Source organism: Drosophila subobscura, chromosome U (genome assembly GCF_008121235.1).
Source record: "Drosophila subobscura isolate 14011-0131.10 chromosome U, UCBerk_Dsub_1.0, whole genome shotgun sequence".
NCBI lineage: Eukaryota > Metazoa > Arthropoda > Insecta > Diptera > Drosophilidae > Drosophila > Drosophila subobscura.
In genome coordinates, this window is record NC_048534.1 from 4,765,319 (window position 1) to 4,788,479 (window position 23,161).

General features: G+C 45.1%; 3 protein-coding genes across 3 annotated transcripts; 1 reads left to right on the top strand and 2 right to left on the bottom strand.

Annotated features, from left to right (window-relative positions):
• LOC117901434 lies at positions 1-21,938 on the bottom strand. Its single transcript, XM_034812177.1, has 12 exons — positions 21,123-21,938; positions 18,237-18,343; positions 15,413-15,486; positions 12,728-12,844; positions 3,153-3,282; positions 3,000-3,086; positions 2,079-2,940; positions 1,442-2,034; positions 778-1,372; positions 589-712; positions 398-527; positions 1-331 (listed from the first exon to the last, which is right to left on the bottom strand). Exons 1-12 carry the CDS (start codon positions 21,668-21,670, stop codon positions 198-200), a joined length of 3,501 nt encoding a protein of 1,166 aa, XP_034668068.1. The 5' UTR covers positions 21,671-21,938; the 3' UTR covers positions 1-197.
• LOC117901431 (gustatory and pheromone receptor 39a) lies at positions 11,307-12,883 on the top strand. The gene is made up of 5 exons (XM_034812175.1): positions 11,307-11,911; positions 11,966-12,263; positions 12,340-12,402; positions 12,472-12,561; positions 12,633-12,883. The coding sequence occupies exons 1-5, from the start codon at positions 11,307-11,309 to the stop codon at positions 12,717-12,719; spliced, it is 1,143 nt and encodes a 380-aa protein (XP_034668066.1). The 3' UTR covers positions 12,720-12,883.
• LOC117901095 lies at positions 21,820-22,942 on the bottom strand. The gene is made up of 2 exons (XM_034811723.1): positions 22,574-22,942; positions 21,820-21,938 (listed from the first exon to the last, which is right to left on the bottom strand). The coding sequence occupies exons 1-2, from the start codon at positions 22,940-22,942 to the stop codon at positions 21,879-21,881; spliced, it is 429 nt and encodes a 142-aa protein (XP_034667614.1). The 3' UTR covers positions 21,820-21,878.
• Between the last annotated feature and the right edge of the window lie 219 nt (positions 22,943-23,161).

Genomic DNA, 23,161 nt, shown 5'->3' on the forward strand with positions numbered 1-23,161 from the left:
TTTCAAAAACTTGTAAAATCGTTTGTTTATTTTACACTTAAGTCATAGATTGTAGGCACTATTTGCTGCTCTCGTATAAAAATCTGCCTAATTCGCATTTTGTACAATTCATGCAGCCGAACAATTTGTTAAAGTTCTTTGATTAAAATAAAAGACCGAATTAAATAAATTCATATCACGGGCAGCAGCAGGAACGGTTAGGAGCCATGCAGATTGGGATGCTGGCCACTTGAGTTCTGTAGGGCTTTTGCCACCTCCTCCTGCAATGTGCTAGGGGGCTCCGACACAATGTCCGTGTGCATGGATAGGTACTTCAATTTGTTCGTAACAGCTAACAGAGGAATATATTTATCAATGATTGCTTTAGCCAGAGATGGATGGGAGATGCACTACTTACCGGGTCGCAGATCAATAAGTGAGCAGTGCTGATCCACCCAGAGAAAGGCCGTGCGGCGCAGCTCATCCAGACTGGCACTCGAGACGGTTGAGGTGTATGAGGCAAGCAGCGGCTCCAAAATGAGACCCAACTGAAAAGGAAAGCGAATATTTGAAAAGGTATTCAAAGTAATAGGTTTGCTGGCTACTTACAATCCAGAACTTCCAATCGTTCATCGTATTGTATCGCACATATATCTCGTACAGCTGACGTACATGCTCTGTGCCCTGTCGGGTCACCGGCGCTCCATTTGCAGGCAGAATCGAGTGGAGGTGCCTGTGAGGGGGAGCACAAAAGAATATAGAGTAACATTTTAAATACCAAAACAAAGTGTTTCTTACGTTAGGGAGTTGTTCAGCTCATCTCTCTCCGTTCGCAGCGCCTCGATCTTGTCCTTGAGGACGTTGCGCTCCTGCCGCAGCTGCTTTATGTGGTCCGCACCCTTCTGCAACATGGCCGCTTTACTCAGCTTGGCATTGGGGTTCTGCTGCAGCTGTGGTATGAGCGCATGCAGCGTGTCGAAGCCATTCTTTATGTTGTAGCGTCGCTTCTGCTCTGCATGGATGTGACCGGCACGCCGCTGTGTGTCCCTTGGCTGATACTTTGCCGATGGCGAGAGTGGTGAGCCCTGCGACTCGTGAAACGGCGAGTCCGGCGACAGACTCAGGTTGCTGGATCCGCCAAAACTGTGCATTTTACCGAGTCCGCCCGGTGGGCTATGCTGGGCGGGATGTGCTGCTATGACCATTGGCAAGGAGGCGGACTTCTTTGGTGAGTGTTGCTGCGCTGGCACGGGCACTGACAATGGCGTTGAGACGGCAGCATAAAGAGCCGGCGACACGTTGATGCTGTTGTTGCTGGTCGTGGCTATGGCACTGCCGGAAGAAGAACTTGACTGTTGCGAGCTATTAGCCACCGCTGACTGCAGGCGTGTATCTAAGGAGGAAGGTAAATACAAAACATTAGCAGCTGGTGGGATCTATATTCTATCAGTGGTACACTTACTCGATGTCAGGAGCTGTGCCAGTGTGCTGTTGAGCATTGGATCGCTGGTGGCTTGCTGCATTTGCTGTGTAACGAGCAGATTGCTGCAACTGTTTGCGCTGGCAGGCGAACTGCCCGCTCCTGCAGCAGCTACTACCGACTGCTGGTGCATTGAGTTGCTGCGCACACGGGACTTTCCCTTTGCATGATACTTGGGCACGGCAAAGGGCTGTTCGTGGACTGCGTGCTGCTGGCTGCGGGCTTCGTGGAGTTTGTTTAGCGATACATTCAAAGGCAGGCTATTGGAGCGATGGATCTCCTTGGTGGGCAAGACGGTGTTGGGAGTCACCCATGTGGCGGTGCTGACAGACGGAGATTGCTGCTGCTGATGTTGCTGTTGTTGCTGCTGCTGCTGCTGTTGGTGCTGTTGTTGCAACAAACTGGCCACAGTGGATTGCTGCTGCTGCTGCTGCTGTTGGTTGTTGTTCACCTGCTGTTGACGCGACAGCTGCATAAGCTGTTGAGTGGTCAGACCCAAGGGCAGCGACTGCTGCTGATGCATTTGCTGATGCTGCTGATCCTGCTGCAGATATCCCTGTTGTTGTTGTTGTTGTTGTTGTTGTTGTTGTTGCTGCTGCTGCTGTGTTGTTGTGGCAGTCGTGGCACATTGAGAAATGTCCCTGTTGAGGCGGACTTTTTGAACTGCGGATAGGGCTTGTAGCCGATGGAGTTGTAGCCACTACCGCCGCCGCCATCGTTCAGCAGTGACAGCACATCCCCCTGCAGGGGCTCCACCTTGACGCTGAGCTGCTGCTGATGCGCCTGCTGCTGGTAGTTGTCCGTGTAGCTGCTCAGGAAACTCTGATTGTTGAAGGCGTTTGTCTGTTGCGTGGGAAAATGTTGCTGCTGCTGCTGCTGTTGTTGTTGTTGCTGCTGCTGCTGCTGTTGCACTGCCTGAAATGTGGCCGCCTGCAACACAACACCTGCACCCAGATGCTGCTGATTCTTCTGCTGCTCGGCCAGCATCTGCTGATAGATTGTGGTCTGATGGAGCGTCGGCTGTGCCTTGTCATAGTTGTGCGGCTCCCTGCGAAACGGGCGCTGTGTGCTCTTGGCCACACGTCCATTGATCACGCACCGATTGCTGCCATCGTTGTTGCTGTTGACGACCCCAAAGTGCTTGCCACCGTGCACCATGCGACCCGACACGGAGCCCGAATTGTCGCCCATCAGCTGCGTGTCGTTCGCCGACTGCTGTTGCGCCTGTCGCGCCACCGTAAAGCGTTGCTCCAGCTCATTATAGGACATCGTATTGAGGGGGGTATTCAGCTCAAGCATATTGGCATCGACATTGCCACCGCCTCCACCGCCGCCACCACCGCCATCCATCATGCTGTCGTTGATGTAGAGGGTGTGCGGTGCACCCACAATCGCAGGCAAGCAATAGTCATCGTTCTTGAGCATCTCCGCATCGGTTCCCTCCTCCGGAACGGGTGGCAAGCGTGTGGTGGGTAGCAGATCTAAGTAAAAGATGGTTTTAGTTGGGGCAAATGTAGCGCTTGTAGCAGCAGAGACTAACCTGAGAAGGTAATGTCGATGTCATCTAAATTCGGTTGCAATGGCCCCAAACTGGGTTGAATAAAGTCCGCAATGCCTGCGCCACGTGCTGCACAAAACATAGACACAAACATTAGCTTTCATTTATTCAATAATTTATGTGTGAGTGGGTTACCAATTTCTCTTGAATCTGGAAAGGGAAAGGGTACATTTATGGCCGAGAACAAGGTGTCCGTTGTCCAGTCGTCTGGCATCAAGTTCCTATCGTTCAGCGGGGACCATTCCAGAAAGTCCAATTCGCTCTTCTACAAAAGAAGGATAGAGAGTCCATTAGCTGATGTTTCAACAGATATTGTTGGTAGATATGGTGGGGTGGGGTGCGTTGGTATTTAATATTATTAATTATCCTCCACCTTGCCGTCAGTCTGATGTGCCACTTCACACATGCGGGACGCGTTGCACGACTTGCTGTTGTATCAGCGTCGCCTGGGCATAACAACCGTTGATGGCAATGGCAGTGGAAATGGAAAAGGAAAAGGAAACTACTTCCAACTGAGACCCAATTGGATCACTTTCTCGCTGTTCTGGCTGCTGCACTCCTTCATTGTGGTCACCTTCAGTGTGTTCATCGTATTTTGGGACCATCACTTCGAGGTGACTCACACGGGTGCGGCCAACCACTTTGCCCATGTAACAGAAGTCCTGGAACCACTTTCCATGTCGTGGCTGCTCGTGTGGATGCGACTGCATGAGGATCGCTTGCTGCGGCTGCTAAATCGACTACAAGCGATGGCCAGCGAGTGCCACAAAGTGGTGACTCTGCCTCGATGGCTCCACCGCTTCTGGTTGATCTTCAGCGTGTGCATCTTCATAGAATGCTGGTTCTATGCCTACACATTTTCTAACTTTGATTTGATCAATCTGATGCCACTGGGGACTTTCTGGCTGCGGCACATGTACTACAACCATCTGATCAGCTTCTTTACGGCCATAATCTGTGCAATGGAACAGATCTTGATGGCACAACGCCATCGCATCGAGCGTTCATTGAGCTCTGTCAATGAAAAGGAACTCCTTCGCAGCCTCTTTGCGATCGATGAGATCCTTGTGCTGTGCGAACTGGACATGAACGACATCTTTGGCGTATCGCTGGCCCTGCAGATGCTCTACACCGTCTTGAGTATGGCCTCCATGGGCTACATGTTCTCCCTGGAGTTGTATGAGCTGTGGGATATCGGCGCTTTCATGTTGCTTATATTTCCGACAATGTTCTACGCTGCAATGCCCTCATGCAGCAGTCGCTTGCAGGTGGAGGTGAGTACAAAACGTCCTTTCCCTTCATTTAATTTCATGCGTTCAAGTTCAAGCGTTTATCTATAATTTCGCTCCACCCTCGCCCTAAAAGATCTCCTATCTATCCAAGCCTTTTGGCGTCAATTTCAATTGCTGTGCAGTCGATTGTCGGGTGCTTCGCCATGCAGGCAAAGTTGCAGGACCTTGTGGACATTCTGCGCTTTATGGGGCTCACAAATCTCCGCTGGGACAAGCGACTGGGAAACTTTAGAACCAGCAACAGCTTGACTTTCCGTGTGATTCGCTGCCTGATCCAGGGTTTGCTCATCTGGAACATTTTCAGTGTCTTTGCCGATTGGCATAATAAAGGTTCAAGGACCTCTAGCCTTACAGACGAGTATGTCACAGGTCTCCTGGAACTGGCAGAGCCTGTCACTCTGTTGCTGCAGTTCCTGTGGATGATTGCGATGCAGGACACTCAAATGGGCCACCTAAAGGAGGTACAACGGTTGTCCAGGGCTCTTCACGCCTGTTCGCCGCTCATCCCCTCATGGCTGCCCATCTCCTGGCTAATTGTCTGTGTGTTTTGCGTGCTGCCCAGCCTCTATCTACAAATACTGTGGTTTAAGGTGGTGGAACTGAACGCCCTTCTCCACCTGGCCACATATTTCATCTATAAAGTGATTTGTAACTTTGTGAAAACCTTATATTTGGCGCTCGTCTATCGAATGTTTCGCATTTTGAGCTGCAGTCGTGGGGAGTTGGCAAAGGTGCTCCCTAAACAAAACAACAAGTGCCTTCGGAGAACCGTTTCCCATCATCTGAAGCTCCACGACGACATCTTGCTGCTGTGCGAACGCGATCTAAGTGTCGTCTACGGGGTACCCTTTTGTCTGTACACAATCTACGACATCCTTGAGGGTAGTCTGCTGTTGTTTGATCTCTGGACAAATGAAACTCGTGGCTGCACATTAGTGATCTATGTGAATTGCATATTGTTTATTGTGTTTTATGCATCGATGCCTTTTTGGTTTAACAAATTAAACGAAGAGGTGAGTAGGCCTTAACCCATAAACTATTAAGGTTTGTTCGTTGACCTGAGACATAAACCCATAGAGCCTATAGATTTGCTATGTTATAGGTATTGACAAATGTCAAAAATACTTTTCACAATTGATGGAAATGTTTAGCCAAAGATTTATACAATGTTTGCAACATTTAAACCTTGTCAATAAACGTTCTAAAAGTTCTGTGATAGAAGACTACTTATTAGTAAATGGCTCTGTAAAGCGTTTATAATTTATTTAGCAATCAAAACACTGAGTAATTCCTATAGATATTCAACTGGAAGTACATTTGATTCGACTTGCCCCACATATTGTGATAAAAGATCACAAAAAAGTCTCATTAACCCAAGCCTTAACCCCCAAATGTGAGTAGCTGATGGAAATCTCTTGGTTTTCATTTAATTGGAATCAATATTCCCGTCAATAAAGCCATGCCGTGTCGTCATACCCCGGGAAATTGTTTAGTTCTTTGTTTGAATTAGGGCCTGAAGCACGCGTCCAAAATGGAGAAGAAGCTCCTGCTGACTTTCCTGCACTATCAACGCTACTTGGGGCTGACAGACCTCGACTATTCCGAGACGGGGCGCGGCTATTGGCTGAATGCTACTTGGTGTTCCCATGCCATACAGTTGGTTGTTGGTAGCAGGCACGTTTTTTTCCGCTTTGGTGGCAGCTCTGTCGGAGCCCTTGTACTACATAGACACGAAATCGTCGACGGGCAATATATTCGATAATGCCGTGATGATGACTGCCTCCGTGACGCAGCTGCTGGCCAATCTGTGGTTTCGTTCGCAGCAGCAGACACAAGTGGCGCTACTCCAGCGTGTGTCCAGAGTCAAGGAGCAGCTGCAGGTGGACACTGAAGAGCTCTCCTCGCCCCGTTGGATGTTTCGCCTGTGGGTCGCCACTTGGTTCTTCTATGGCTACATGGTTGGTGATTATGCGGCCAACTTTTGGCTGAAAACACCAAAGCTCAGCCATGCCTTGACCCTGCTGGGCTTTGGCCTACGCATCATGTCCGCCAATTTCCAATTTACCTGCTACAGCGGCATGGTGTGTGTCCTGCAGAGACTCCTCTCTGTTCAGGCGGAAGAACTAAAGAATCTGCTGGCTGCATCTCCCATCTCTCTGGAGGCACTTGGCCGCAGCTTGCGCATCCACGATGAGGTCCTGATGCTGTGCCAAAGAGAGTTGGTGCAAGTCTATGGCGGAGTGCTGCTCTTTCTCTTTCTCTATCAAGTGATGCAATGTGTTTTGATATTCTATGTGAGCACCCTGGAAGGCACGTTTTACCTCAAGGTGATGTTGACAATGAGCGGCTGGCTTTCGCCGATTCTACTATATCTCATTCTGCCATTGATGGTCAACGACGTGAGCAACCAGGTGAGTCCTTCGTTTACACTCCCTCTCCAGCGATGCCCATTCTTCGATATGACAACAAAGACTCTTTCATTAATGAGATATAATACCCTCAGCTACATTAAGTAATTGCCATTCTGTTGTGCGATACATCACCACTTTTCTGTTTGGTTCCTCCGACATTCAGTGAGGAATTTTCAATTGCTGGACGTGTAGCATGGAATTTTCAGTCTCTCGCTACAAGCAAAGCCTTAAACACAATGAAAGTCCTCAAGTTTCTGCACTATCAACGGTATTTGGGACTGTCAGACTTGACTTATTCCAAATACCAACAGAGATACACCACTCGTGCCACCTGCTGTTCCTATGTGTTGCAGCTCCTTGTGGCAGCGATTTTTGTGTCTGCCTTCGTGGCAGCATTGGGAGAGTCCCTAAACTATCTGCAGACGGAATCGTTGACGGGAAATATCTATGATCATGCCGTGATACTAACTGTTTCGATTACCCAACTGCTGGCCAATATGTGGTTCCGTGTGCACCAGCAGGCCCAAGTGAATCTCCTGCGGCGACTCTCAAAAGTGATGAGGAAGCTAAAAGTGGACTCTCTCGACTTGTGGCAGCCACGATGGTTGTACCGCGTGTGGCTGGCACTGTGCCTTTGGTATGCCTTCATGGTTGGCACATTTGGCGCGCACTTGTGGCTCTCCGGCATGGAGCTCTCCCATATCCTGACTCTGCTGGCATTTGGCCTGCGTCTTCTCTGTGCCAATTTCCAATTCACTTTGTACAGCAGCATGGTGTGTGTCCTGCAGCGATTCCTCTCTGTCCAAGCGGAACTGCTGCGTGTTACACTGTTGGAGACATCGACCATTTCTCTGGATGCACTTGCACAAAGTTTGAGGCTTCACGATGAGATCTTAATGCTGTCCGAAAGTGACTTTGTGCAGGTCTATGGCGGCGTTTTGCTGTTTCTCTTTTTGTATCAAGTCATGGAATGCGTTTTGATATTCTACGTGAGCACCTTGGAGGGCTTTCGTTCCGTGGAGGAGATGACACGAATTTTCTGTTGGATAACGCCAATGCTCATCTACCTCATCCTTCCATTGATGATTAACGATGTGTCCAATCAGGTGAGTCCTTTGGCGTTTAGTTTACCGAAATCAAAACAGTCGAAAAGAAAACATCATTTGGGTAATGTTAGTTCTGGTTTGTCAGTCTCTGGTTTGTTCACGCCTCAGACTTGATTCAGTCTTTACTTGGTCGTCCTTCGTCATGGAAAACCCCGCGCCTGTGCAACTTTGTGTGTATTATAGAATTTGCCGCTACTTGGGCATCTTCTGCATCGACTACAACAGCTCCAAGGAAAGGTTTCGCCTGCGTCGCAGCCTCTTCTGCTATGTGGTGCACTTTGCCGTGCAGGCATATCTCATCGCCTGCATTGCCGTAATGGTACTCTACTGGAACTATGCCTTCAGGGATGAAATGACCAAGACCGGCAATCACTTTGATCGTCTGGTGATGCTCTTGGCCCTGGGCATGCTGCTGGTGCAGAATGCCTGGCTAATATGGCTGCAGGCGCCACATCTACGCATCGTCCGGCAGCTGGAGTTCTATCGCAGGAGGCACCTGCAGCATGTGCAGTTCCGACTGCCACAGCGACTTCTTTGGATCATCATCATCTCCAATATGCTCTATCTGTACAACTTTGTCAAGATTTGCATATTTGAGTGGCTGTCGGATGCCACGCGCATGTTTGTCATCACAGCCCTCGGATTTCCCATCCGCTATTTGGTCACCAGCTTCACAATGGGCACCTACTGCTGCATGGTGCATCTGCTGCGGCATCTCCTGCTCGCCAATCAATCGCAGATTTCCCTCATAATCACACAGCTGAGGGATCCCAAGCTGAGCGCCACAAATCTCCTGCGACTTCGTGGCTGCCTGGACATGCACGATCGCCTGGTGCTGCTGTGCAACGTGGAGATGAGTCTGGTGTATGGCTTCATCGCCTGGCTCTCCTGGATGTTTGCCTCGCTCGATGTCACTGGTCTGATCTATCTGGCCATGGTGATGCCGTCCATTAGATCTCCATTTGTGCGGATAGTCGGCTATCTTGTGTGGCTGACGCCCACATTGATGACCTGTGGCGCCAGTTTTATGAGCAATCGCGTGGCTCTACAGGTACATAATTTGTTTTTTACTGCGCGACATGCAGCAGCACCCCTCGGTCTCTTTCCGGCTTTCTATGGAACTTCTCTCTCCTGTTCCTTAATTATTCACTGGACAAACAGTGTACCGACCGTGAATACTTCACAAAACTAATGGCCCGAACCAAATCTAGATCCATCTCCTTATTGATTATTTACTGGGGTCCCCTCCTGTCAATGCAGGAACTTCAGTTTGTGATATAGCGTCATGTCCTACGGTGCCGAGTTGCGCGTCTATTTATCCACTCTCAAGTGGCTCGGTCTGCTCTGCATTACCCATGAACCCCACCACGGGTCAGGTAGAACGCATGCCTCGCGTTCCGATGAAACCCGGGCATTGGCAGGACTCGTGTCCTCGCAATGCATTGCTCTGACGGCCCTGGCCCATTTGATTGCCAACCCTGCAGTGCACGAGCTACCAATCTACAGTGCTGTGGGGAATATCTATTACTTATTCAACTATGCATTCACCTGCGTGATGGTGTCGCTGCTCCATCTCTATTTCTATCTACGACGTCGCAGCTTCCTGTCGCTGGTATCGCTGCTGCTCCACCATAATCGTGCGGATCTGAAGAACTGCCATGCCAAACAGTTCCTTCGATTGTTCATGCTATACGTGAGCCAGGTGCTGCTCACGGGCACGCTGCAGGGGATGGCCATGATTCACACGGACATCGATGCATTGCACTCGTTTCTGCTGTTCTTTTTCCTGACCTACAGCTATCTGCTGATCGGATTGGTTATCGTGTTCTACAACTGTCTCGTGCAGATCCTTGCCAGCCTGGTGCTGCTCTACAATCAAGACCTGGCGGCTGCCGTGCATCCGTGTGCATCGCAATCCACGACCCTGTGTCGCCTCCGTTTGATGCAGCGAAGTCGCCTTCTGTGGGTCTGCCATTATCGTTTGAACTCTGACTTTGGACTTGTCCTAGTGATAATTATGGCATTCCTGCTGTTCTCTGCACCAGCTTCACCCTTCTTCATGATAACAATTGTCTTTGAGGTCGATGCGAGAATGCTGGGCATGGATCATCTGTTGTATCCTCTGGCAGTAACACTCCTGTGGAATCTACCCATGCTAATGGCCATTCTGACGACATTGCGCACTGATTTGGTTCGCAAAGAGGTGACTAATTCATTTAATTAATAATATAAAAATTCAATCCAGTGAATCGAAACGAACTGAACAAACGTTTCCCCCAAGAGGTTTCCTTTCAAGGTTCAAGCCTGAGTGAGTGCATTTCAATCGCAATTCATTATTTATTCAGTCCCTGGGGTTAGGTTACTTAGCCACTGAAAGCGGTCACGTTCCTTCTTCAGTGACTCCTTTTTTCCAGTTGATTGCCACACTTCCATGATGTTGCACTCGTTCGGGGACCTGCGGATTCAGCTGCGTACCCTTCGACTCCTAGGAGTCTTCAGATTCCACACCGACCACGCCAAAGGTGTTGTCACTGCGTCGCCTGCGGAGGAGCGTGTGGCACGTTTCTATCTATGGAGTGTACTGTGTATCCTCCTTAGCATTCAAACATACTGCACCTACATGCCGGAACACTTTTTCATGCTCAACTACAATGCGACGGGAAACTGCTATGCTCTGATCAACATCCGAACGTGTAATGTGACGACAATCCTCATCTACACAATGCTCTACGTGAGACGTTGTCGTTATGCACGTCTTTTGGAGACAATGTTGAGGCTTCATCGTGTCTCCAGGGATCCCCAATCGGCCACAAAGTTTCGACTCTTGTACGGCATTCATATGACGCTCTTTGTGCTCTGCATGCTCAACTATTTCCACGGCTACTTTCGGGCCCAACTCCGACCTATCATCATTCCCATCTATCTATTCCAGTATGGATTTGCCTACATGCTCATGGGACAGCTGGTGGTGCTGTTTGTCTGCTTTCAGAGGATACTCCTCTCCAGCTTGAGGAGCTACAATCAAAAGTGGCGCGAGAGTCGTCAGCTGTCCCGCGAGTGCCGAGAGTTCTATGAGGATTTTCGTGATTATAATCAGATATTATGGCTCTGTCAAGAGGACATCAATGACTGCTTTGGTCTCCTTCTGCTGCCCATAACCGGATATGTGCTGGTGACAACACCATCGGGTCCTTTCTATCTGATTTCAACGCTCTTTGAGGGCCGCTTCCCTAAGCCCTGGCGCTTTGCTCTCATGCTGTTGACCTCCACATTCTGGAGTATGCCTTGGGTGGCACTGCTGGTGCTCACGATGGGCATCACAAATGTACAAAGGGAGGTGAGTCCCCGCCTCCATAAAGAGGAATGCAAACCTGTATCTAACTAATTAGCTAATATCAAATTGTATTGACATTTGTTGTGGGTAGAAACAACATTGAAATGGTGTATCCATTTCGTTGATTAACTTTAGTTTGTTGCGACATGTCTGTGTGCCGGGACCTGCGACTGTATCTCCGGGTCCTGAATTCCCTCGGCATGATGTGCTGGCAATTCGAGAGGGAACAATGTCTGCTCCAAGCCACACCCGAACGGGAACGCTATGCTCTGGTCTACGCTGTAGTGATTCTCTCGGCCACAACGGGTGCCTTTACCTATGCGCATGTGCAGCCCCAACGATTTCACTTAAAGATTTACAATCGCACGGGCAACTTTTACGAGACGGTCATCTTTCGCAGCTCCTGCTTAGTCCTGTGGCTGCTCTATGTGTGCCTCTATCTCAGGCGTCATCGGCACATGGCGTTGGTGCAGTCTCTCCTGACAATCAATCGGAAATGTGTGATCGGCAGTGCGGATCGGCAGTTTCTCAACAACTTTATCCTCTACGCCGCTCTGTCAGTCATCAGCTTTGGGAATTACATCAATGGTTATAGCCGTTCCGCGACGGATTCAATTGCTCTCGTATTGAGTGTTGTGGTCTACACGTATGCCTTCCTGGTTCTCTGTTTGCTGCTCGTGTTTTTTGTGTGCCTCAAGCAGATCATGGCAGCAGGTTTGACGCACTACAACGCGGAGTTGTGCCATGTAATGTCCTTTGATGTGACACCTGTTGTTCCATGTGGCAGACTGCAGCTCCGTGGCAGAAAGGAGATTCCCTCGTACCGTAGCAGACAGCAGATTTCTTCGCTAAATGGCAGACAGGAGATTCTGGCATTGTACGAGGGCGAACTCAACGAATGCTTCGGCCTGCTCATGCTGCCCATTGTGGCGCTGGTGCTGCTCATCTCACCCTCGGGTCCATTTTACCTTATAAGCACTGTACTGGAGGGCAAATGTGGCCCAGAACAATATATTCTGATGTCTGTGACATCAGTTTTCTGGGATGTACCCTGGATGATAATGTTAGTGCTAATGTTGCGCACAAATGGCATAACAGTGGAAGTGAGATCTGAAAACTAAAGGAGTGCTGATGGGCTTGCCATGAAACTTAATACATTTTCCATGTTGTTTCTTTCAGGCAAACAAAACGGCAAAGATATTGGCAAAGGTGCCAAGAACTGGCACAGGATTGGATCGAATGGTAAGGGAGCAAAGAACAACGCTCTCAATTTTGAACTTACACTTTTATTCCTTCCTTCTCTGTCCGTAGATTGAAAAGTTTTTACTCAAGAACCTACGACAGCAGCCAATTCTAACAGCCTATGGATTCTTTGCGCTAGATAAGAGCACTTTGTTCAAGGTAACTCTCCGCCTAGGATTTATAAAATATTTTCGCAGAATTGTATACACGATTTGCTATATTGTTTACAGCTCTTCACGGCTATCTTCACGTACATGGTCATACTGGTGCAGTTCAAGGAAATGGAAAACTCTACAAAGTCCATCAATAAATTTTGATAACTTACCGAATCATAGGTTAAGCATCCCGTTGCTTTTGATCTATAGTTTTTGCGCCATTTTCTGTATTCAGCTTTGATAACAGCTGAATGACGTTTCCAGTATTTGCCTTCAAGCACAACGGTCTGTTGTTGTTTTTTTCGGGGTACATATAGAAAGACAGATGTGTGTTGTTAATTATTTAATCACAAGTGTATATTATACATATACACACTAAACTTAATTACGATTAAAGCTAATCTGCCTACGTGTGTGTCTCCTCACAGATAAGCGCAGAGACAGCGCGAGAGAGATGTAATAAATCCCCACATACCTTGCACATTTCAAATGTTTCCCGATGCCGTTTCCTATTCTGATTTGGATTCTAATTACTGATTCTGCTCCTCTCAGAGGTGTGTACTTTGGCAAACTGATTTGTTTGAACGAAATTCAACAGCAAATAAGCCTAGTCCATATCGCTATAGAGCAATATCTCAAGATATTCTGCGCCATAGAGCTCTCTGTTGCTGTTAACTTTTCGCTAACTTGGCCAAATGAAAACAGCTTGTAAAGCGCAGATAAGATAAATCTTTTACTGCGGCTACAGGTACATGGTAAAGTCACGCCCAAAGAGTTCTTTACGATAAGAAAGTACATAGCCCAAGAGGCAGAGGCAAAGGCAGAGCCAGAGACAGCGGAGGGTATACAAGGAGGCAGTTGCATGTTGTTCAACATCATCAAGTATCAAGTACACAACGACAGCAAGCGGGAAATCACAGCAATGGGAATTATTATTACTATAAAATGGGTGTGTACGGCAAGGCTTTGCCCCTCTCTCTCACGCTGTATGAAGCAACCCACTCAGGTGCTTTTGAGTGCAGTAACCCACTCGGCAACGAAACAGAGAAACGCTTGCGTTGATAAGCTAATTAGCAGATACTACAGACCCACAGTTGTAAGGGGGCACACAAGCCCCTGTTGGAATAACTCTACTTAATTAAACAAAGGGGACAGCCTTTTACTACAAGGAAATAGACACTCTGCTGCATGGAGTGCATTTTCTTGATATATGAGGAAGGTAATTTTTGGTAAGCTTTTAGTTCGAATCGTATTTTTAGAGATTATACGAAAGTATTGAGTGTAAGAATGATGAACCAGACATAATACAAAATTCTTTGGTTTCTTTTACTATCTTTCTTATACTCTTTCGTGCATCCCGCGTCATGCAGCGTCATGACATCAAATATTAAATCGTAATTGATCGCGTCTCTGAAATGATAACCATCATAAATTGAAAATTCGCAGCACTCCAAATCAGCCATAAATACCCCCCAAATTGTAACGGAGTTAGTTCGGCACACGACTACGGATGGTGATTTCGGATATTGGGATCTCCTCATAAAGTTATCGCCAGACACTCCAGTGACCACCTGATGCCACCCCCAGCGATGATGGGATAGGGAAGACATCACTCGATCGATGCGTGATCGTCGTACGATTGTCGTGCGCCATTGACTGAGAGAGAGATATGGCCAGAGAGATATGACTGGGACCTCAATGTCAGCGGTCTGTCATCCTTTCAGCATACATATGTAAGTATGTATGTATGAACACACATACATCCCCCGGGACCCTCTCTACAGCAGCACGTGATAAGAATGGCGCTGCGGCTCGGAATCGGGGATGTATTTTTAGCTATCGTTAACCTATCGTCGGGGCAGGCCATTTTATTTATAGGCTCAGATTCATTTAAGTACCCCCCGAATGTACGAGCACAATCTCTCTACCAAAAGCACTTATCGTTTTGGCAACTTTCGCTGTACTCAACTCAACAAATTATTGCTTATTGGTTGCGGGATTTTTTCTTGTTTTGTAGCTACTATGTTTGCGTATGTGCGACCTTGATCGTCGCATTTGCACTTCTACTTCTATAAATATTGTGTACTCAAAGGAAACGGCTTCAAGTAAATAAAAATGTTTGACTTTTGGTCAGTAGGCGCTAAAAAAGAGGAATGAGTAATACAGAAAAACTTTGCGATCTAAGCCATTAAGAGTGCTTAGAGTATAAATTCGATAATGAGCAATAGAGCAACCTCTTTAAAATCTACTTGTAACCGAAGCGAACCGTAACTCAACGCGTCATGCGGCAGTGCACATCGGGACAGAAGAATTGTGTGATATTAGCCATGGTAAGAGTGTTTAAGGATTTTTTGATGCGGAAAGGATTCGGAAAAATCTCGAATACCTACTGCTAGTTACGCGTCATGCTGCAGCGCCCCTCGGCCGATGGGGAAACTTGTAATAATTGCACATAAATAGAAGTTCTACAATCACTCTCTTTTACACGGAAAATAAGACTTCATGCCACTTTCTGTAGAATGCCTGGCAGAAGGACTCAAACTAATCGCAACGTTTTTTTTTCGAAACACACGTGCTTCCAATTTCCACCGATATTTTAGTGCTAAGACATTAGTTTATATGCCTATAAAACAGCACCTAATGTATGCAATAAACCACTTTTCACATTCCAAAGTTTGCAGCATTTTTAACCATTTATCTCTCTCTCTATAGTTGAAATCAGTATTATTATCCTGCTGCCAATTAACCTTATCGATTACCTGATATTCTGCACACATTCCCCCAAACTTATTTTGTGGCCACAATGTAAATCCACTGCCCACCTGTCCACAGATGTTACTATGACAGTTACTTACTTGAGGATTACTATGTATGTCAACGTCCAGCGGCGATGCGAATTGACACACCGGTGTTCTGCGCTTTTGAATGACTGCAAAAAAGAAAAAAAAAAACAGTTTAGTAAGGGAAAAAAAGAAATGAAATACAAATGCAACAAAAAAATATTGATAAGAATCTACAGAGAGATAGCGCATGTTCCCCATGGTGATGATGACAGAAAAGTGCCACCAACACGTGTGTACGCGAGTATTTGTCTGGTGCTTCTTGATAGAGGTTTTGTTTCTGTATTTTTGGAGGTGGGATGTGAGGGATGTGACGTATCTAAACATTTCACAACAGAACACACAGCAATTAAATCTATATAATTCTCTAAGTTAAATCAACAAGATACAGTCAGAGACGGAGATACAGTCAGCGACAGAGATTCAGTCACATTTCTAGTAGAAAAGATACAAAGAGCAAACGTCGAATGCCAAAAGACTGAAGATACTTTTTCACAATTACAAGATTCTGTCTTCGACTATCGGATATAGGGGATAAGCATAAGTATGTAATTAACCCCAGCTCAGACATAATTATAATCATTAATTGCAGTAAATATCATTTACGCATTTTGTGTTTATTCTTTTACACCAAGCAAACATTGTGATATTTTATGAACATATATATTTATTTTTAGATCTCGGTGAACAGATACCCTATAAAACGCAGAAATTTTTCCACAACAGATAGTGGTATTTCCTAATGTTATGTCTAAGAGTTATTTGACGTATCTGAGTTCAAGATTCATTTGATATGAGAAGCAACAAAAGCAAATATCTAAGATATGAAAGTCACACAAAAATTAGGGAAAAAGATTAATTTCTTGGGCTATCAGAATCTTTTAAGAAGGTTGCAAATTAAGAGGAGATCTGGTGACAAGTCACCTAAAATATATTCATTAAAGGTATAGTCACGATTAGTCACGTAATTCAGTGAATTGTTGGATATGATCTGAAGGTGAAATTGAAGACAAAGCAATGAAAAACTGATCGAAACTAGTGATCAAGGATGAGTAAATAATTCTATATTCTCGACAGACTTGTAAAGAAGAAAAAGACTTTTTTAGAGATGATATAAAATTCAAAATTATCTTCTAAAATCTCCCAAAACTGTGGATAATCTTTAAGCAAAATAGAGACTATAAAAGTCCCCGGAGAATTTTCTTGGGTCTTTAAAAGTACGCCACCGAAAAATAGGGTATTCCTAGTGCTATAAAGCATACAGATTATAGGTTGACAATTATATAGAATCAAGTACTAAATGATATCTGTTGCTGGGATTGTTGTAGGTTGTTGTTTCTTATAAATAAACATAAAATTTTCCATTTGCCTTTGTCGTTGCTGTCGCTGTCGCTTTCGCTGTCGTTCCGTTGTCGTCTACATCTGGGGTTCGACGATAGAGATAATCGGACGCCCTCTCCTCAATTGTTTGTTGTAAAGCGGCGCTGACCACCTCTCACTCGCACTTTAGACCAATGATGTAACGGAAAATTTTCGAAAATCAAATCAAAATGATTTTGCTCTGGTTTTTGAGAACTTTGTCACTTCTGATACTGATATATTAGCTTGGGGAATGTTTCTTGGTTTGTTTGTTGGGAATGTGTATGAACAATAGAGGTGCTAATCAATGAGACACTTGAGAGCTCGGGGCACGGGGCGGCAGCGTTGGCAGCGTTGGCAGCGCCGTCTGCGCCACACTTCAGACTGACTGGCTGACTGACTAGAGCGGGAATAACTGGGAAAGTAATGCCAGAACAGAGTGTGTGAGCTCCAGACATCAGCGCGGGAATCATATGTTTTTTGCTGATCCAAATCAAGCAGTGCGCCCAAATACGACCAGAATTTAAATGAAATGACAACAAAAACAACAGCGGCGGGAATCGTGGAAGAGAGACCAGACTTTGATAACGGGACCAAGGCCCTGATAACGCAATGGCGGTCGGGCGGTCGCCCGCCTGGCAACCTAACTACAAGTACGGACAATAAATGGTGATGTCTGGGTCTGTGTCTGGGTCTGGGTAGAATCCCACTGCCCTAAACCAGTTGACAACTCTACACTCCAGACCGCAACCAACAACAAAATACAGTAATTCATCTGCCTTTTTCCACCCTCCCTGTCTGACTCCATCGCCCTCTCTGTTTTGCGATCTGGAACGAGAGAGAGGAATATAAAAACTTTGTGTTTGAAAGCTTTACTCTCTTAGACTCTTCTCTTCTCGCTCTTTGATTAGATTTGCCCTGCTTCGTTCGCCCTCAACTGCTTTGTTTTTGTTTTTATTTGGTTTGTTTTGTTGCCGTTGTAACATTTGGCACGTGTCGCCGTTCTCAAGGAAACAAACATTAAATTGGTTTAGAATTATTTTGGAAAATTTTACCAATGCCGACTGCGGTCAAAGGGGAGGGCGGCCACCAACCAATAAACTATGAGGAAAACTTTTCCACGCGTACTATCTCAAGAGCAGTATAGTAGATAGGAACCAAAATGTAATGGGGTGGAGATGGGTGCTAGCTCTTGATTATAAGGTTACAAATGTTGTTTAATTTCCTAATATGACAATGATATGAAATACTGATCAGATATGTTGAAATAAATCATGTAAAATTAAATTTTATGGAAAAGTGTGTTAAGCTCGATTCCCCATTTAACCATTTCGCACCTTTCCTCTTTCGACATAAAATTGTTTAATATTTATGGGATTATTTTTGGCCATTTCTACCCGCAAAAGCCCACACAAATTCGTTCCGCAACACAAAAATATTTCGCAACTTAAGAATATTTCAATCTAAATATTGAACTCACATTGCATATGCCAGCAGCGCCAGATGACGTTGTTTAGACGAATTTTGTCCTTCCAACGGAGTCGCACACCCTTGAAGTGATTCCATTTTGGGGAAGTGAGTTTTTGACTGAAAAAAGGTGAATCAAATTATTAGTAAAACTCTCAAGAAAAGTGAGTAACAATTGTTGATAGCCATTGACAATAATCAAAATAGATAGAGGCACTAGAAAATTGTGGGGTAAACCCAATCCAAAAGTGGGTTAAATTACTCATGCGACATGTGGCTCGATCTGGTTTTGATTAATCTAAGAAGGAACATCCTTTCTGTCTTTAATAACTGTCCGAGTAATCAGTTTACAATACAAAAATCGATTTGTTTATAGTTAATACATAGAAATAAAAAGATTGCAGTTTATAAATAGATACAACCCCTAACCCCTAGAGAGCTGTAATCTATGGGAAATCTATCTATGTACATATGTATATAATTCCGCATACATATAATGCAAAAAGTTCCATAATTCCCACTGCTCTAATCAAGTATTACCCCCAAAGTCCTTGGTTTTAGCTAGGGAAAAAAACAATTAATGGATACATATCGATATCAATTGTTGTAATAAACAACCCTTCTAATCAATGCGACATATGCGAATGGTGGTTGTTTATTAGTGTTATTGCTGCTGCTGATTCGTTCATTCAGTAGGAATTATTAAACAAACATCAGCTGTAGTGGTTCTCTACCCCACCGACATTTGTTGCACTCAAGCAACACCCCCCTAGGGTGGGCGGGGACACACCACTCCACTCTATCTGATAATACGAGTATCTGTATCTATCGACAGTATCTAATGACGTTGCTTCCTGTTGTACGAGTGTACACATGATATAACATTAAACATTGGCACACATCCAGTTTTTGTGATGAGGGAAATTCCATGCCAATGTCTATGCTGCGTCATCAACCCAAAATGATGAGCCAAATGATTTGATTCCCTCTTGTTCCGACTGCCGCTCTTTAAAACATAAATCTTTGAACGTGTTTTGTTTTTGGTACTTAACTTTTGGGTTAATGAAATTGTAAATTTTGTTGTGTCTGGATCGAAAAACCAAACGAGTTTTCAAGCCAGCAAAAATACAGGGTGAGGGTGAGGGTTTGGTGGATCTAATGGAAAATGTAAGTGAATTTAAAATGTTTATTTCGAATATGTTAGGGTATTCATATCTTTCATAAATTCATTCAATATTCGAATATTTGTGTGTGTTTTGAATATTTTATCAGAAAAGCAGAGCATCCCATTGTCCGCCTTGAAATTATGAATCAATCTCTTTCATTCCTCATGCCGAACTCGTTTTTGTGATACCCCTAGTCATGAAATTCACCCACAGATACATATACATATGTATTTAAATTTTAAATACACATCCAACCTCGTAGAACTACTATTATAGTAAGATATTTGTTTGTATATTTAGAGTTACTCCCGAAGTCGAACCACCAGTTGGTGCTACTTGGCGTGCTTCCCCATTTAGTGGACATAAACCTGTTGCAAGCGTACAATTTAATTGAAGCATTTAGCGGTTATAATGTGGAATGCTTTGGGCCACTCCCATAACACTAATTAAGTCTTTCTGCGATTCTACTAATCTGATGCACTTTTATACATCTAATCCGGGATTTCTACGAAATGCAGTTGGCTAATCTATTATATTGGGGAGGCCCGTTCCTGATGTTTTTCGCGAATAACTATACTCTCAACCCACGTAATAAGTGTTGCGCACTATCTAATGTGTTACCCCACAGCGCAGTTTGTTTCGAAAATAAAACAAAAGTAAACCAGAATAAAAGTCCTGTGCAAATGCTGGGACGATGCTGATAAGACAGAACCCTCTATAACGCAATATTCCTACTATCTGGCTGATAACGAGACGTAGGGCCAATAAAATACTCGTATGCCGAAAGCCAGACAAAAAAACAAACAAAATGACAAAGAATCCCAAAATATGGGATAGTGGCGGGACGGGACATGGGGTTAAAAATAGATCAAACAGACGATGGAACGTACGATGTTTGATGATGACTAAAGGCCTAATTGAGACCAGAAATACTTTACGGTGTACCCTGGACGCTGGAATTTTAAAAATGATACGGGAGGATTAAGTAACGTCAGACATAGAAATTCTATTCCCATTCGAAACGGATACACCATGGCGGGAGAAAATCTACAGAGAACCAATCAATTTTAATAGATTTCTGAGTGTACAAAGGGATGGCAAGAGATTTTCATTTAGGAATCTTTTTTGGCAAGGAATTTCTCAAAGATTTCCATATTCAACCTATCTTCAAAGGTAGTTTTCCATCAAGATTATTTTAAAAATTCATAAATTGGAGTTCTTTGTTAAAATTTCTTTCATTCATGGGAGTTTCAGCCACGAATTCGTTGTGACTATGTGGCAAGAGTACATTGACTGCGACTCGATTAATTGTTGGTGGGATTTCTTCAATTTCTGTTATTACTTTGTTGTACGACGTATCACTTTTGATATCGTATTATTGTGATATTACTCGTATTTTAGCAATTATTGCGTTGACGTTTGCAGAAATGGGAGTACCTCGAACCTGGGCAGACGGCGGATCGACGGCCAAACGCGATTAAGGCGAAGTTTAGGTCCAAAAGAAACCCGAGCAGCAGTCCACCGTGGCAGCGTTGCTGTCCCGCGATTATGCGACCGGAGAGCTGTCCAAGCTCATTTTTGTTGTGGTTTTTTTTGGCCAATTTTGTTATCACGCGGCCAACGCGTGAAACGAAGCAGAGCGGGAAACTATATTTCGGTTTTTCGTGGCTTTTTTGTATGCCCGTGGCACGTGTCGTTGGTGGTGTAAAGGAAGGGGAGTGGACTGGACTCACCTGTAGGCCAGATTCATGCACTTGAAGAGCTTGGTGAGTGAAGTTTCGATCTCCAGATGAGAGGTGATCATGCTCATGCTGTTCTCATCGCACTCGTCATCCATGCGACTGAAGTGATGGCCCACAGTCTGCGGCACGTACAGCTGCACATCGCGACAGGTGTTGGCCGGTGAGCCGGGCTTATCCAAGCTGGGATCCTCGGGATCCAGCATTTTTACCTCGCCATCGTCTTCGAGATCATCTTGAGCCTCCTCGGCCTCAAAGTGTGAGACCATAAACTGGCCCGAGTGGATCGATTCCCGTTCGGCTTTCAGTATGGCCGCCGCCGTGAGATCCGCCGACGTTGGTGAGCATCCAGAGGGTCCTGGTCCATATTGTAGGTGTGGAAACAGCGACTGTTGCTGCTGCTGTTGTTGCAGAAGCAACTGTTGCTGCTGTTGTTGCTGCATCTGTTGTTGCTGCATCTGTTGCTGTTGCAGCTGATGCTGCTGCTGATGGGGAAACATTTGGTTTGTGCGTTGATAGCTCTCGTATTTATTCAGCATCATCTTCAGCAAAAAGTGCAGGAGGAGGGTTTGATATAGCCTTTCTCTTTAATTGTTTCTAGAGTTTGTTGTGGAACGGGATGCACTGTTGGTTTGCTGAATGTGGAACCTGTGTCCTGGTCCCAATTTTGATTAATTGTGGAACGCGTGTTCTGGGGACTCTCTCTCTGTCTCTTTCTATTGCTTGTGTTTGGGCACACTTAATCGTTTTTTAATGTTTCTCATAGCAATTAACGGTTGTCGCTCGTAGTTTTGGGTATTTTCCATAGCTCTATAAATGGTTTAAGAGATGGTCAGAAATGGCATTAGGATACATAGTTGCTTATTTATTTGAGTTTATATTAATATTATTCTCTGCGCATTTTCATTTGTTTATTAGCACTTTTATTTATATTTCTTAGGTATTGCTTTTACGGCTAATTAACGCTCTTTTTTTGGTTTATTAAGAAATTCTGATTAAGCCTTCGATTTGTTTGCTATTTTTAAGCGTGTATTTGATTGGCACTTTAACACTTTTTTTTAACAGATGGGATATTTAACACTGTTTTCATTTATTCCCTTTGCTCTTGTTTTTAGTTACTCCTTTTTCAATTATTTTAACTAATTATTCCCATTTGGTGTCTTCATTTTCACACTGCTTGCGTTTTCAATCTCCTACCACTGCTTGTATCGTAAACACTTGCTAACTTCTCTTTCTACACTGCTTCAGCATCCTTCTTTTCGTACTGCCAACACTGCTTACTTGTCTTCTTTCTCGCTTTCACACTCCTATCACTGTTTTTCTCTGTGCATCTCTTTTGCACACGTTCTAATAGTAAACACGCCCCGCTTTTTGCCGTTATATGCGTCACAAAACACAATAATAACAATAATCATATACACACGAACACACGCACACACACTCACTATAAAGCAATCGAAGTGGAGGGGGGTAGTACGAACGTCAGTAGCCACCGCGCGGCAATTGCCGATAATGAAAATTCTCAATTGCTTCTGTCTACTGCTGCTGCTGCTTGTGCTTCTCCACAGATTATAACTCTCCCGTCTCTCGTCAGCACGCGCCCAACGAATTTTACCAAATGAATCGTGTGTAGAGCTCTGCTGGAGCAATGGGGGCTTTTCCATTTCACGAACGGAACTGATCGCGGCATCGGCAGCACAGTCCGAAAGAACCGTTTGAAGCCTCTTCTGGAAACCTGTGCGATTGCACACAATCAAAACATTGAACAGCTGACGCTCTTCCCTCTCGTTTCCACACGCGTGTCTTATCAGCATAGGAATGTGCTGCCAGCGAGAGAACGAGTGTGCGAGAGCAGGCTGGCAGCATATTTGTGGGCGCCAGCGTCGTCCAGCGCACTAACACAAATGACCATAATAGAAATATTTTCTCATTCCTCCTCCTCTATTTATACCTCTCACAAATCGATTATCAGACTTAAATTTTTAGATCGATTTGATCCATTCGATTCGACCTTGCCCCATAAATGGTGCATT

Bases quoted from the DNA above. Each gene is read 5' to 3' on its own strand.
- LOC117901431 (XM_034812175.1), top strand. From the start codon at position 11,307: ATGTCTGTGTGCCGGGACCTGCGACTGTATCTCCGGGTCCTGAATTCC. The intron at 11,912-11,965 runs GTCCTTTGATGT...GCTCCGTGGCAG, and splicing joins GCGGAGTTGTGCCATGTAAT to AAAGGAGATTCCCTCGTACC. The intron at 12,403-12,471 runs GTAAGGGAGCAA...CTCTGTCCGTAG, and splicing joins GCACAGGATTGGATCGAATG to ATTGAAAAGTTTTTACTCAA.
- LOC117901434 (XM_034812177.1), bottom strand. From the start codon at position 21,670: ATGATGCTGAATAAATACGAGAGCTATCAACGCACAAACCAAATGTTT. The intron at 15,487-18,236 runs GTGAGTTCAATA...TCTTTTTTGCAG, and splicing joins GCGCTGCTGGCATATGCAAT to TCATTCAAAAGCGCAGAACA. The intron at 2,035-2,078 runs ACTGCCACAACA...ACAACAACAACA, and splicing joins ACATTTCTCAATGTGCCACG to ACAACAACAACAACAACAGG.
- LOC117901095 (XM_034811723.1), bottom strand. From the start codon at position 22,942: ATGCTGATAAGACACGCGTGTGGAAACGAGAGGGAAGAGCGTCAGCTG. The intron at 21,939-22,573 runs GTGAGTGTGTGT...AACCATTTATAG, and splicing joins TCCACTTCGATTGCTTTATA to AGCTATGGAAAATACCCAAA.